This window comes from Microplitis mediator, chromosome 7 (genome assembly GCF_029852145.1).
Source record: "Microplitis mediator isolate UGA2020A chromosome 7, iyMicMedi2.1, whole genome shotgun sequence".
NCBI lineage: Eukaryota > Metazoa > Arthropoda > Insecta > Hymenoptera > Braconidae > Microplitis > Microplitis mediator.
Window position 1 is genome coordinate 8,190,367 of NC_079975.1, and position 12,474 is coordinate 8,202,840.

A 12,474-nucleotide genomic window follows, 5' to 3' on the forward strand; every position below is an offset into this window, starting at 1 on the left:
TTCAAATGATAATGAAATCAGTAGAAATTTTTCGAATTGATAAACTCGTAATTAATATAAAAAAAATTAAGATTTTTAAATTTACCCGCGGTAAAATTATTTTGACAAGCGGCCGCAAAAATGGCGCGTCAAACAGCCAACATGGCGGATGCAAACTCATATATTTTTTTAATGGCGGACAAAAGTTGAGTGTAAAGTATTAGAAGTTTAATTACAAATTTTATTCCATGCACTGCAAGTAATGATATAATTATTACATTAATTTGTAAGTGATAACTTATTTTACCACAATCTATCTACAAATATTTAAACTCAATAACAAACCTATAATTCAATTCAAATAACGTAATTACTTAGAAAATTTTTAGCGTCAGTTATTCAATGGACGCACCAGCGTCACTCGATACTCTATTAAAATAATAATACTTATAATCAAAAGTAATTTTATTTAAATAATGGCACCAATTTTTTAAATTAATTTAACTAATTTATACTTAATAAGTTTTCTTTTACCAGCTTTCATATTTTATTAAGTAATTTTGTTTAATGATCGTACTTGACACCTAAATACCGGTTACAGTACTCAATAAAATTGGTTTAATTTTTAACTGATTAAGATTTTATTCTACATATTTTACAATATGAAATTTTTCTTATATTTTTTTCAACTTTAATTTAAATTTTCTTTTGAAGTTCAAAAATAATGACATTTATGAGTAAGTCATTCAACTTAACCCCACCCTTTTTAATTTGTCATTTGGTTGATGATGGTACTCAAAAAATTATTAATCGCTAATCATTATCTGTTTCAAATAAATCACCAGCATTTAATTATTTATAGTTTATTTTATATAAATAAAATATGTTATCTATTTTAGGAAAACTGCAGCATATTGGAGTAGAGAAAAATAACCAAAGTTCCGATAGAAATTTATTTTTGACACAATTTTTTTTTTGTTAACGTCATCTACATTTAGATTGTCAGCAAAATCATCATCACTCTAAATATCTTCTTAATTCTAATATTACAATTTTTTTAATAACAAATTTTAGTTTTTTTGTATTAATATTTCAAATAAAAAAATCTATAGAATATCAAGTATTTGGGTTACCTCAAATAAAAGTTCTGGTTAACCAGAAGAGAATTTTATTAAAAAATACTAAAATTTATTTTTCAAAAAGTCAATTATAATTAAATTTATATTAGAATTTTAAAAAACTGTCATAAAAAAATTTGATCACGACTTACAGATCGTAATTAATTTATTTTAATCATTTGATTATCATGAGCGTCATTAAATTGATATTTAATTTGACGTACCATGATAAATATTTAGACTCAAAATAAAAAAAAATATGTATTGTAGTAAATAGTCAAATTTTGATGATTTTTAATTAACGAAAACTTTTTAATTTTCAGTAAATCCTAACGCGAGCTGAGGATTTCTAATTCATCATGGCGTTACCTGCTAATTATAAACAGGTAGCACTGTCTACACCCAGTATGGTCACTCCGAACCGTAAGTTCTTTATTTAAATTATTATTTGTAAGGGAGAGTGAGCAAAACGGAGTACTTAAAGAGATAATAAATTTTCGGGGACTCAAATACGTTAAATCTTTTTTTTTTTTAATGATATTTAAAATAAGGTAAGAGACCTAGTACCTGATCACTTCATGTATTTGTATATCTATATTTAATAAATATAGACATCTAAATACATAAGTAATCGGGTATTCCCTGATCGGGTACTGGGTCTCTTACCATAAATAGAAGAAATTTTAAGTTGTCGTTGAAGAAAAATTTTCATTTTTGGCGGGTGAAACGAGGTCCTCTTTAAAAAAGGTGAAAAAAATTTCTGAATAGTAAATAAAGTTGATTATATTAAATTTTCTTGTAAATATTTTACATAATTATTGGATGCAACGGAAGAAAAAAAATTTTTAATAGTTTTTATCATAAAGCAAAAGTCATTAACATTTTTCGACTGACAATCGATTTTTTATTAAGTTTAACTATCACTTTAAATTGTTAATTTTTTATTTGTTAATCACTATTTATTATTAACTTTAAAGTAATAGATTTAAAAATTATTAAAAGTTAATTAAATTTCAAAATTTGAAAAATGTAAATATTTTAAAGTTGATTATTATAATACACCTAAAGTAATTTGACACTGGAAGTTTTTTTATTGTAAATTGATGAAGAAAAAAAAACTTTTCGAAAACGATAGAAAAATTCAAAATAATCTCCAATTATATTTACAAAAGTGATTTTGAAATTTTTAAAAACAAACTTTTATTTATAAAATTTTGGGGGCACCCCACCCCCCTGCCCCTACCCCGTTTTGCCCCTTCACCCACTTAATATTTTATTAATAATATTATTTTTGCAGAACGTTTACGAGCTTCTGGCGGGGGTGGCAGTGGATCTGGTGCTAATGTGAGTATTAAGTATAAAAAAATTTTCAAAGTTTCATTCAATAATTTACCATTTTCTCTTTTTTTTTTTTAATATTTACAGAAAGATTCATCAAGTCCTTTTATTCAAACTCCACATGGACACCCAGGATTTACCCCACAAAAAGTTGGTAAAAATACTCCAGTAAGTTTCAAATTATCTTAACATATATATTGATGTATTGGTTTTGTTTATTAATAATTAAAATTTTAGGCTGACTCACGTTTACCAAAACCACCGAAACCACCAGAGAAACCTCTGATGCCGTACATGAGATACAGCCGTAAAGTTTGGGATCAAGTAAAAGCCCAAAATCCAGAATTAAAGTTATGGGAAATTGGAAAAATAATCGGACAAATGTGGAGAGATTTACCAGAAGAAGAGAAAACCGAATATATAGAGGAATATGAAACCGAAAAAGTAAATAATTTATTTAACTATTATTATTATTATTATTATTATTATTATTATTTAAATATACTTGTTTAGATATTGGATCTTTTACAAGTGACCTGAAGGTCCTTTTACGTAGTACTACATATTCTTATTAAGTTACATTAGATTTCGGTTAAGACTAGATCAACGTATTCATTGACTACAGCAGGTTTTGAACTCATTTATGCAACAATACGAATTACAGCGGCAAAGTAGGATTAAAAAATTCATTAGGGTTATTCTAACACATGACTGTTAAGTTAGATCGGGTTACTTTAAGCGTTAATGTTCAGATAGCATGAATGCACGCAAGGTCAAGCAGTTCTTGATGAAGTAGCACAGGTTTTTAGCTTCTTGAGTCGTCTTGATCATAAGGATATTGAGGAAGAGTAGCGGATTAAAAGCCGTTCTGAAGTCCGTGTGCCTTGGGCATGTGCAGAAAATTTGTTCGAGTGTTTCTCGCTCCTCAAGGTTGCAGATCATACATAGGTTTTTGGTGTCGATTTCATAGTTGATGTTTTTTATTCTAATTGAGATTTTTTTCTTGCCCAGCCAGTCTTAGTTGTGCAATGATTCTTATTGGGTATAGCAAGATTTTCATAGTTACGTAGTCCTCGTATTTTAAGACTTGACTCTGTTTAATGTCCTTAACCCGTCAGCACTCCCGTGATTTTTAGTATCTCGCTTGCGCGACAGCGACATCCTATAAGTTGAATAGTGTCCTGTGAGCAAAATGCTCATAACGGGAGTGCTGACGGGTTAAAAATAGGATGGTAGCTTGAATTCAGCATTCTGGTTCTGTCCTCGTCGAAATTAATATTTGCTATTTTGTGTAGTGCCTCGGCTAAGTCATCCTCGAACGTGTCGCCAATAGGGTCGATTGTCAAGTCATACTTATCTATAATTTATTTAACTAAATACTTAGAGCTCTATTTAAAATAAATAATTTTTTTTTTTAGGTTGAATATGAAAAAAGTTTGAAAACTTATCACAATTCACCAGCATACTTGGCGTACATTGCAGCTAAAAATCGTGGAAAATCAGGTACTTTTATGTAACAAATAATGATAACAATAACAAAAATTTTTTATTTTAGATATTTTTTTAGTGAATGCGATTGTCCGTTTGAAAATGGTTGTTAGTGTTGTAATTAAATTAGTTAATAATGTTAAGGACTTTATTTTTTTTATATCAGCATTATGTGTAGCACAACAAAGCAGTGATGATCGTGAGACTCATGAACGTTCCTCCAGTGGCGGCAAGGGTCAAGCGGCTCAAGACAGACGAATAGATATTTTGCCAGCTGAAGATGAAGATGGTACGCAATTATTTGTTTAATTAATAAATTGGGCATAAGATTAATATAATTTGAGTTGATATAAAGTAAAAAACCCTAAGGCAGATCAGTACACTGTAAAAAATCGGGAGTGAATACGGATTTTATTTAAATTCGAATTCATTCCCTCACTGGAGTTCCAGAGGTGAAAAAAAAGTTACTCCGCATGCGGAGTGAATAGGGAATTTTTTATGGGCGGAGTGATTTCGGAGTGACGAAGATTTTATTTCCATCCGAATTCACTCCGGTCCGGAGTTTTAATACTTGAATAAATTTATATTTAATAGAAACAGCTGTTAATTAGAAACATAATTATTTAAATAAATAATTCATTCAGATATTAATAATTAAACTTAAAATATTGTTTTTAATTTATAAAATGTTTTAGTAACTCACTAAATTATAATTACATATATATAATACATAGTGAAAATATTAAACTATTGAACAGCTATAGCGACATAGTTTTTATGGGAATATTTTATATTTTGGTACAAAATGAAATGTTATCTCGTGGTATGATTGTTGTAAATCATACGACAGTTTGTGAATCAGTAGAGTTATATTTCTCAAAGTTTTATTATCAGCTGCTTATAATTTTTAAAAATCATTTCGCGCAAATATATGGACAGGGAGCTCGTAATTATTTTTGTACTCAATATAAATGTCAAAATATCAAAGACCAAAGCTTACTGTGTTTAAGTAATTTTTTTTATAATTAATATTTTCCGAAACTTCTTTTCGGAGTGAAATTCACTCCGAGGAAATTAAATAAATAAAAAATCATCCACTTCGCGATAACTTCCATTCGGAGTAAATTTCACTCCGTGGGAGAGTGAATAAATAAAAAGTCATCTTCTCCGCGTTCACTCCGCAAATTTTTTACAGTGTGCCTTATAAATTTAATGGTGAATTTACTAAATGACTACCCGGGCAAAAAAATTTTTGTTCATAATAAATTTAGATCTGAATTTCCTTTCGAAACTCAGATCGTGACACAAATATGACTTTCATCATGAATTTGTATCAACAACTTTAATCACGGCAAAATTTTGACTCAGTCAAATTTTTATCCAAGTGATCCAAAGTTCATTCACTAAATCGATTTTACAATCGAAACTGATTTACGTAAATCAAATACTTTGTAGGAGAAATTTATAGGTAATTTCTTAATCGATAAATTTTACAAAAGGTAAAAATTCAGTCAAGTTTCTATCGAAGTCATCCCAGGTTCAATTCAAAGACATAATAAATTAATTTTAGAATTGATACTGATTTACTAGACGAAAAGTTGGAGTAAATTCATGATGAAAGTCATTTTTGTGTCAGGATCTGAGTTTCGTCATGAAATTCAGACCTAAATTCATTATGAATAATAATTTTTTTTACACGGGCAGTTTCGTTTATATTTGTTGTAAAAGGAATCACGGCTTTTCTGGTCTACTTAATTAACTTCTTAGATTGTATTCATCGAATGAGTGATTACATATAAAAAGTACCTTGTAAAAGTAATATATTTTATTTACAGACCAAGATGATGGTTACTCTGTTAAACACGTGGCTTATTCCCGTTACACTCGGAACCATCGTTTGATAAATGAAATATTTAGTGACACTGTTGTTCCTGATGTTCGTTCTGTAGTCACAACTCAACGAATGCAAGTACTGAGACGTCAAGTCCAGTCGCTTACTATGCATCAGGTAAATTTAAAAATTCTTCATATTACATTTCATTTATTAACAAACTCATGATATTTGTGTTTCATTTACAGAAAAAATTAGAAGCTGAGTTACAACAAATAGAAGAAAAATTTGAAGCTAAAAAACGTAAATTTATTGAAACAAGTGAAATATTTCAAGAGGAATTGAAAAAGGTTTTTATTTTATTATAATTTTTAGTGATTCATTGAATTTAATTTCGTTAATTTCACTCTAATTATTTTTTACTGAAATTTTGTTAGCATTGTAAACCAGCAGTTGATGAAGATACGTTCAATAAAATGGTAGAACGTCAATATGAACTTTTACGTCGTGAAAGAGTTAGAGGTAATGATGAAACTCGATCTGATGGTCCAGCATCCAGTGACTCAACACCTAATTCTACTCCTACTCCGACACCGGCAGTAATGAACGAAGACAACACTGCAGAGGTAAATTAACATCTTATTATTGTAAATAATTTCATTTTTAAAAATATTTTTATTCCATTTAGAATGAAAATGAAGGCGCTGAGAAGAAATTTCAAGAATCAGAGAAAGCAATAGAGGTAAAGAAAGGAAGTCCATCTCCACCTTTCATGGAAGGAAAACTGGATTCTCCTGTTCAAGCAAATGTCAATGCTCAAGGCAATACAATGAGTTATCCAGGATCAGTTAGTCCAGCTCATCACCAACCACTGCCACCGCAACAACAGCATCAACAACCACCCACTCTGATTCCACAGCAACCTCAAACACAGCAAATAACACATCAATCACAACAGTCTCAAGTGTCACAACAGCCTCCTCATCTTGCACCTCAGCATCCGACAATAATGCCACCACAACATCAATCGTCACAACCACAACCTCCGAATCATTCTCAGCCACCCTCTCTACAGTCTCAAGCACCGACTCCACAGCATCCACAACCACCACCATCTCAGCATCAACCACTTCAACCTCCTTTGCCACATCAACCACCTCCACCGTCACCACACCAACAATCTCCTCCAGGTCCTCATCAACAGCATCAACAACCGAGTGCTCAACATCATCTTCCTACACCGCAACATCAAACGCTTTCTTCTCAACATCAAGGTCCACCTTCACAACATCAAGGCCCACCTTCGCAACATCAAGGCCCGCCTTTACAACATCAAGGAGGACCACCTTCCCAACATCAAGGCCCAACACAGCATCAAGGACCTCCTTCACAGCACCAAGGAGGCCCTCCGCCTCAACATCAAGGCCCTCCATCTCAACACCAAGGTCCTCCATCTCAACACCAAGGACCTCCTTCCCAGCATCAAGGGCCTGCTTCCCAACATCAAGGACCTCCTTCTCAGCATCAAGGTCCTCCTCAGCATCAAGGACTTCCATCCCAACATCAAGGACCTCCATCTCAACATCAAGGTCCTCCATCTCAACATCAAGGTCCTCCATCTCAGCATCAAGGACCTCCTTCTCAACATCAGGGACCGCCATCCCAACATCAGGGCCCACCTTCCCAACATCAAGGCCCTCCTCAACACCAAGGCTTGTCTTCTCAACATCAAGGCCCCAATTCTCAACACCAAGGACCCAATTCACAACACCAAGGGCCTAACTCTCAGCATCAGGGTCCACCATCTCAACATCAGGGCCCGCCGTCTCAACATCAAGGCCCACCTTCGCAACATCAACAACCTATGCCACATCAGCCTCCATCAATGCATCAACAGTCACCACCGCCGCCACAACACCAACAGCAGCCGCCTCCCCATCATCAACCACCACCCCCACCCCAGCCATCTCCTCACCAACAATCTCAACTTCCTACAGCCTCAACACCAGGAATGCCCAACCCACCATCAACACCCCCATCCTCATCTCCTGTTCCATCCTTGCAGCACAACCCTCACCAGCCACCAAACATGATGCCCAATCATTCAATGCCTTCCCAAGTAATGACACCTCAAGGCCCAGGCAACCCTCACGGCCCGCCACCCATGATTCCACCTGGACAAGGTTACTCTCAGCAGTACCAGCCACCCGGTGGACAACCACAGGCACAAAATGTTCCACTCGCACCGCGACCACCGCATCCATCTTACGGTTACGGTCAGCAGCCATACCATCAGCCCTATCCTCAGTACACTCACTCTTACTACCATCAGCCGTACTCTCAATATTCTCCCCACCCCATGGGAAGACCGCATCCTCACGGACCTCACAGTCCGCACAGTCCTCACAGTCCCTACCATCCGCAGTCACCTCACACAGTAGGCGATACTAATCCACCTGGTAATGCTGTAGCTGGATCAGGTGCTGGTCCCAATGCCGAAGGTGGCAACTCTGCGTACTCACCTGCTCCCAATCATGGGGAACCAGAGCGACAAGGGCCCGCTGATAATCAAGGCGATGGACAGAATGATGCTAAATGAGCATCAGTATAACGATAATAATAAAAAAATAAAACTAATAAGTGTAAAAATAAATAATAATCTAATTATTAGCAAATACTTTTTTTTTTAGAAATTCAATTATTTTGTTTTTACTACTGTACTTTTTACTTGATATTTCTGATTAATTACAACCGACATGATCTTATTAAATAAAATTAGCATATATATGCTTTTGATATATAAAATTATTATTTTTATTAATTGATATTCACAGTAGTAAATTAGTTATGTATTTAAATGCAATTAAAAAAGTTATTCTGTATTTTTAGTGGGTAAAAAATATATATTAAAAAATAATAATGACTATTGTATGATATAAATTTCATGATTTCATTTATACAAATAAAAAATTACAATCAATATTTAGTGGCAATTATTAATTACAAGATTGCGAAAATTTTGACATTAATTGTATTATAAGTTAGTGTATAAATAGGAACCTTAATTTAATTAATTACTTGACGGGTTTCATCTGCCACAAACCGTCGTTTAGATAATGACAGTTTTCAACTCCTACACCTTTATTAACTTTAGCTCTGAAATAAATTATTTATTAATGTAATTAATTATACAAGAGAAATGGACTTGGAAGATGAAAGAGTTTTTGTTGAGCTGTCAACGAAACTTGAAACAGAAAGTGGTCAAAATTCACTAAAAAAATCTAGAAACCGCATGACCCTGTGGGCCAGCCCTAAAACTTCCCGCTACTTTCGAGCTCTTGAGATCGAAAATACTATTTTTAATACATTTTTGAGCTCTTCAAGCTCGGAAATAGTAATTTTGCGCCTGCCATTGCGAAAATTCAAATAATAAACAGTAACAAAAAAAAAGAATGAAGTAAATCGTTTTTTTTTTATTTTATATCAGCAAAATTTTTAAAAATAATGAACCGACTTTGACGTTCAAAAAGACATTTGACGCAGTTTTTTGTCCTCTAACATTAAAAAAAACTTTGAAACATTTGATAAATATTATGAGTTATTCGGGAAAAATGAAGTAAATCTTTTTTTTTTTTTTATTTTTAATCACCAAAATCTTTGGAAATAATGAACCGATTTTGACGTTCAAGGTGTGACATTCAACGCAATCTTTTAATTACTAACGTTAAAAAAAACTGTCATTAATTAATTCAACGATTTGGATTTTATTAAAAATTCTTTCGACAACGATTTTTTTGAACAAATTAACAGATTTTGATGGTTGAGGAGGCATCGACGCGGCTTATCAAGTTTTAGAGCTGATTAGATTTTGGAATCAATCCATCGAGTACATTACAAGTTATCCGAAAAAAATTTACCTGAAGATCGGAACGTTTTTCGCGGAACGAAAATAAGAAAAAAGAAATGAAAAGTAAAAAATCTACTGGATCTAAATTTCGGAAATGTTTCACACGTCACCCGAAAATGACAGGCCACCCCCAACTACCCCTTAAGTCGCCTTTAGACGCAAATTCCAGGAATTATTTTCATTTTCGATGCGTGAAAAACGTTCCGATCGTCAGGTACATAAAAAAACATTGTTGAAAAAGTTTTATTTTTGGAATATCTCCAAGTATACTGTACCGATTATACTCAATTTCTCATAAATTGTTGGAATTGATGAGCCGTTTCAAACGCCACCTAAAAGAGCCAAATCGGTTCATTCGTTCAAAAGCTACAGAATATTTACATACATACATACGTACGTACGTACACACAAACATACACTCGGACATCATCTTGAAAATACTCAGAATAGTTTCCTAGGACCTCAAAACGTCGAGATCTTTTGAAAACTCAGTTTTCGAAAACCGGACCGAAACCAATAACTTCCCTTTTTTTGAAAATTTTCAATTTTCTTAGCGGGAAGTTCAAAATATTAAACACTTGAAACTCATTGATAAATTTTAATGGAAATTATTTTTCTAAATTAGGAATAATAGAGAGTTAAAAATTTTTAGAGGCTCTCAATAATAATTATAGTAACATATAGTAATTTTTTGGTGACTCGGACTTCCTGTTTCAAATTTCGTCGACAGCATAATAAAAACTCGTACATGTTTTGTCTACATTTCTCTCCGTGTAAGTAAATTTTAATTTTACTTAAATAATGGTTTGGTATTTTTTAAAAATACTTACATGTCTTCAGTTGATAGTGTAGTCACACCAACAGCTAACGCATGTTGTTTTCCTTCTGCCATAACAGCCTTGATATATTTATTGAGAAAAATATTATAATTTAAGGGTCGGAAGTACTAATCGAATTTACAGATTTCAGTTTAAAATTACGTTTTAAATATTTATGGGACTCGAATGATGAAAATCTTAAGAGGAAATTTGTCTTGTACATTTTTCCGGAAGCTGAAAAAATCGCTGTAGTAATAATAGAGAAATCTGTTATATTTTTGCGAATTGTCCTATAAATTTTAACTTAAAATTTTCCAAGTATTCATAACCGATACTTGGTCTCCAGAACCACGATTTCTACGTCATAATTTGTATAAAATAAAAAAAAGGATACAACGACAGTTCCTTTTGATACTTGGGTCATCTTAGCACCTTTTGATGTTAAACCAGGGCACATAATATTGGCTCCACTGAGAACGAATTTAATTGCACCTTTGTCTACTTGCTCTACTGGCAGGAAAAATGGATCTAAATATTTAAATAAGAATTATTTATTAATGATAATTAGGGTACAGAAGTTTATGCTAAACAATAAGAATAAAAGAAAAGAATTCGCCCAAATTTGTCTATATCAAAATTACGATTGCGAGCAAATTCAAGTGAATTAAATTAAAAAATATATTCAAATATCGAATGCCATAAAAAAATGTTGAAATTGAGGTTGAGAAAAAAATATGTCAATAAGACAATCAGCAAGATAATTAGCAAGACCACCAGCAAGATCGCCAGTAAGACACCGAGCAAGACAATTGTCTTGCTGGTGGTCTTACTAATTGTCTTGCTAATTATCTTGCTGATTGTCTTATTGACATATTTTTCCACAACCTTAATTTCGACCGCTTCAATGACACTCGACCTTTGAATATATCTTTTAATTTAATTTACGTGAATTTGCTCTCAATCGTCGTATTGATATAGAGAAATTTGCGCGAATTTTTTCTGTTATTCTTATTGTTGAGCACAAACTTCCATACCCTGATGATAATGATCTTAAAGTTAACAGACAATCAGCAATTTTCAGATTTTATTTTTTCTTCAACAAGTCAATGACAAAAAAAAAAATATGCATATGTAGAAAATTGAAAAAACTATAAGTGCAATTTTTATGATTACTTTTTTTTGATTTGTCGTTTTAAAAAAAATCTCAAAATTATTAGACGTCGGCTAACTACAGTATCATTAATGATATTAATAAAATAAAAAATATATTTATAGTTTACTACACTTGCATTTGTGAAGAAGTTTTAGCGTAGGCATCCATGGTCCTTCTCGTTGACGAAAGAAGAGAAGTTCCCCAGAACCATTCACCATAATTTCAATATGATCATGACTAAAAATAATAAAAAACAAAATATTACATTTATAATAAATTATAATATAAAAAAAATATCGCAAATTTATGAAGCGTTACCATTTTACAAGACGAAAAGAATCTTTTTTAGGAATTATCTGGTCAATGTGACTTTCAAGATAAGGATACAATTCTAATAATTTTGATCTAATACTTTTTTGTACCGATGATTTCAATTGTTGGACACCAGAAACACTGTCTTTTTCATCGAACCTGAAAATAATATTAATGGTTATCGATACCTTCATAAATACAATAAATTTCATTGAATAATAAATTATTTTACTTTTTAAACATTTTATCCCAATCAACTTTTTACTTTTTAAATTACAAATAAAACTAAATTTATATTTTTTAAATATCACTAATATATATTGTGAATAAACAAAATATATATCACATACGGTATTTTTCAAATATGGCGATTGTGTAATTTTTTTTTAAAGTTGGTAAAATTTGAACTCGAATTATAAAAGTGCGCGCGCGCAGTCGCTCACTTTAAAAATTTCATGAAAATGAATGTAGCAGACAAATTTAAAATGATAAATAGAGTAAATAATTTAAAAAATATTTTGAAAAAATAC

At 32.1% G+C, this 12,474-nt stretch overlaps 2 protein-coding genes across 3 annotated transcripts; one reads left to right on the plus strand and one right to left on the minus strand.

Annotated features, from left to right (window-relative positions):
• Positions 1-135: 135 nt before the first annotated feature.
• On the plus strand, positions 136-8,887 carry LOC130672195 (uncharacterized). Of its 2 annotated transcripts, none has more exons than XM_057476595.1 (11): positions 136-265; positions 1,421-1,520; positions 2,395-2,441; positions 2,523-2,603; positions 2,673-2,879; positions 3,854-3,938; positions 4,090-4,212; positions 5,759-5,931; positions 6,003-6,104; positions 6,192-6,380; positions 6,443-8,887. In XM_057476595.1, exons 2-11 carry the CDS (start codon positions 1,457-1,459, stop codon positions 8,351-8,353), a joined length of 2,982 nt encoding a protein of 993 aa, XP_057332578.1. In that variant the 5' UTR covers positions 136-265; positions 1,421-1,456; the 3' UTR covers positions 8,354-8,887. The 2 variants fall into 2 exon arrangements, with proteins under 2 accessions (XP_057332578.1, XP_057332579.1); XM_057476596.1 differs by having other exon boundaries at positions 4,102-4,212.
• Positions 8,681-12,331, minus strand: LOC130672197 (malignant T-cell-amplified sequence 1 homolog). Its single transcript, XM_057476598.1, has 6 exons — positions 12,177-12,331; positions 11,951-12,103; positions 11,769-11,869; positions 10,874-11,007; positions 10,492-10,559; positions 8,681-8,910 (listed from the first exon to the last, which is right to left on the minus strand). The coding sequence occupies exons 1-6, from the start codon at positions 12,185-12,187 to the stop codon at positions 8,829-8,831; spliced, it is 549 nt and encodes a 182-aa protein (XP_057332581.1). The 5' UTR covers positions 12,188-12,331; the 3' UTR covers positions 8,681-8,828.
• Positions 12,332-12,474: the final 143 nt, after the last annotated feature.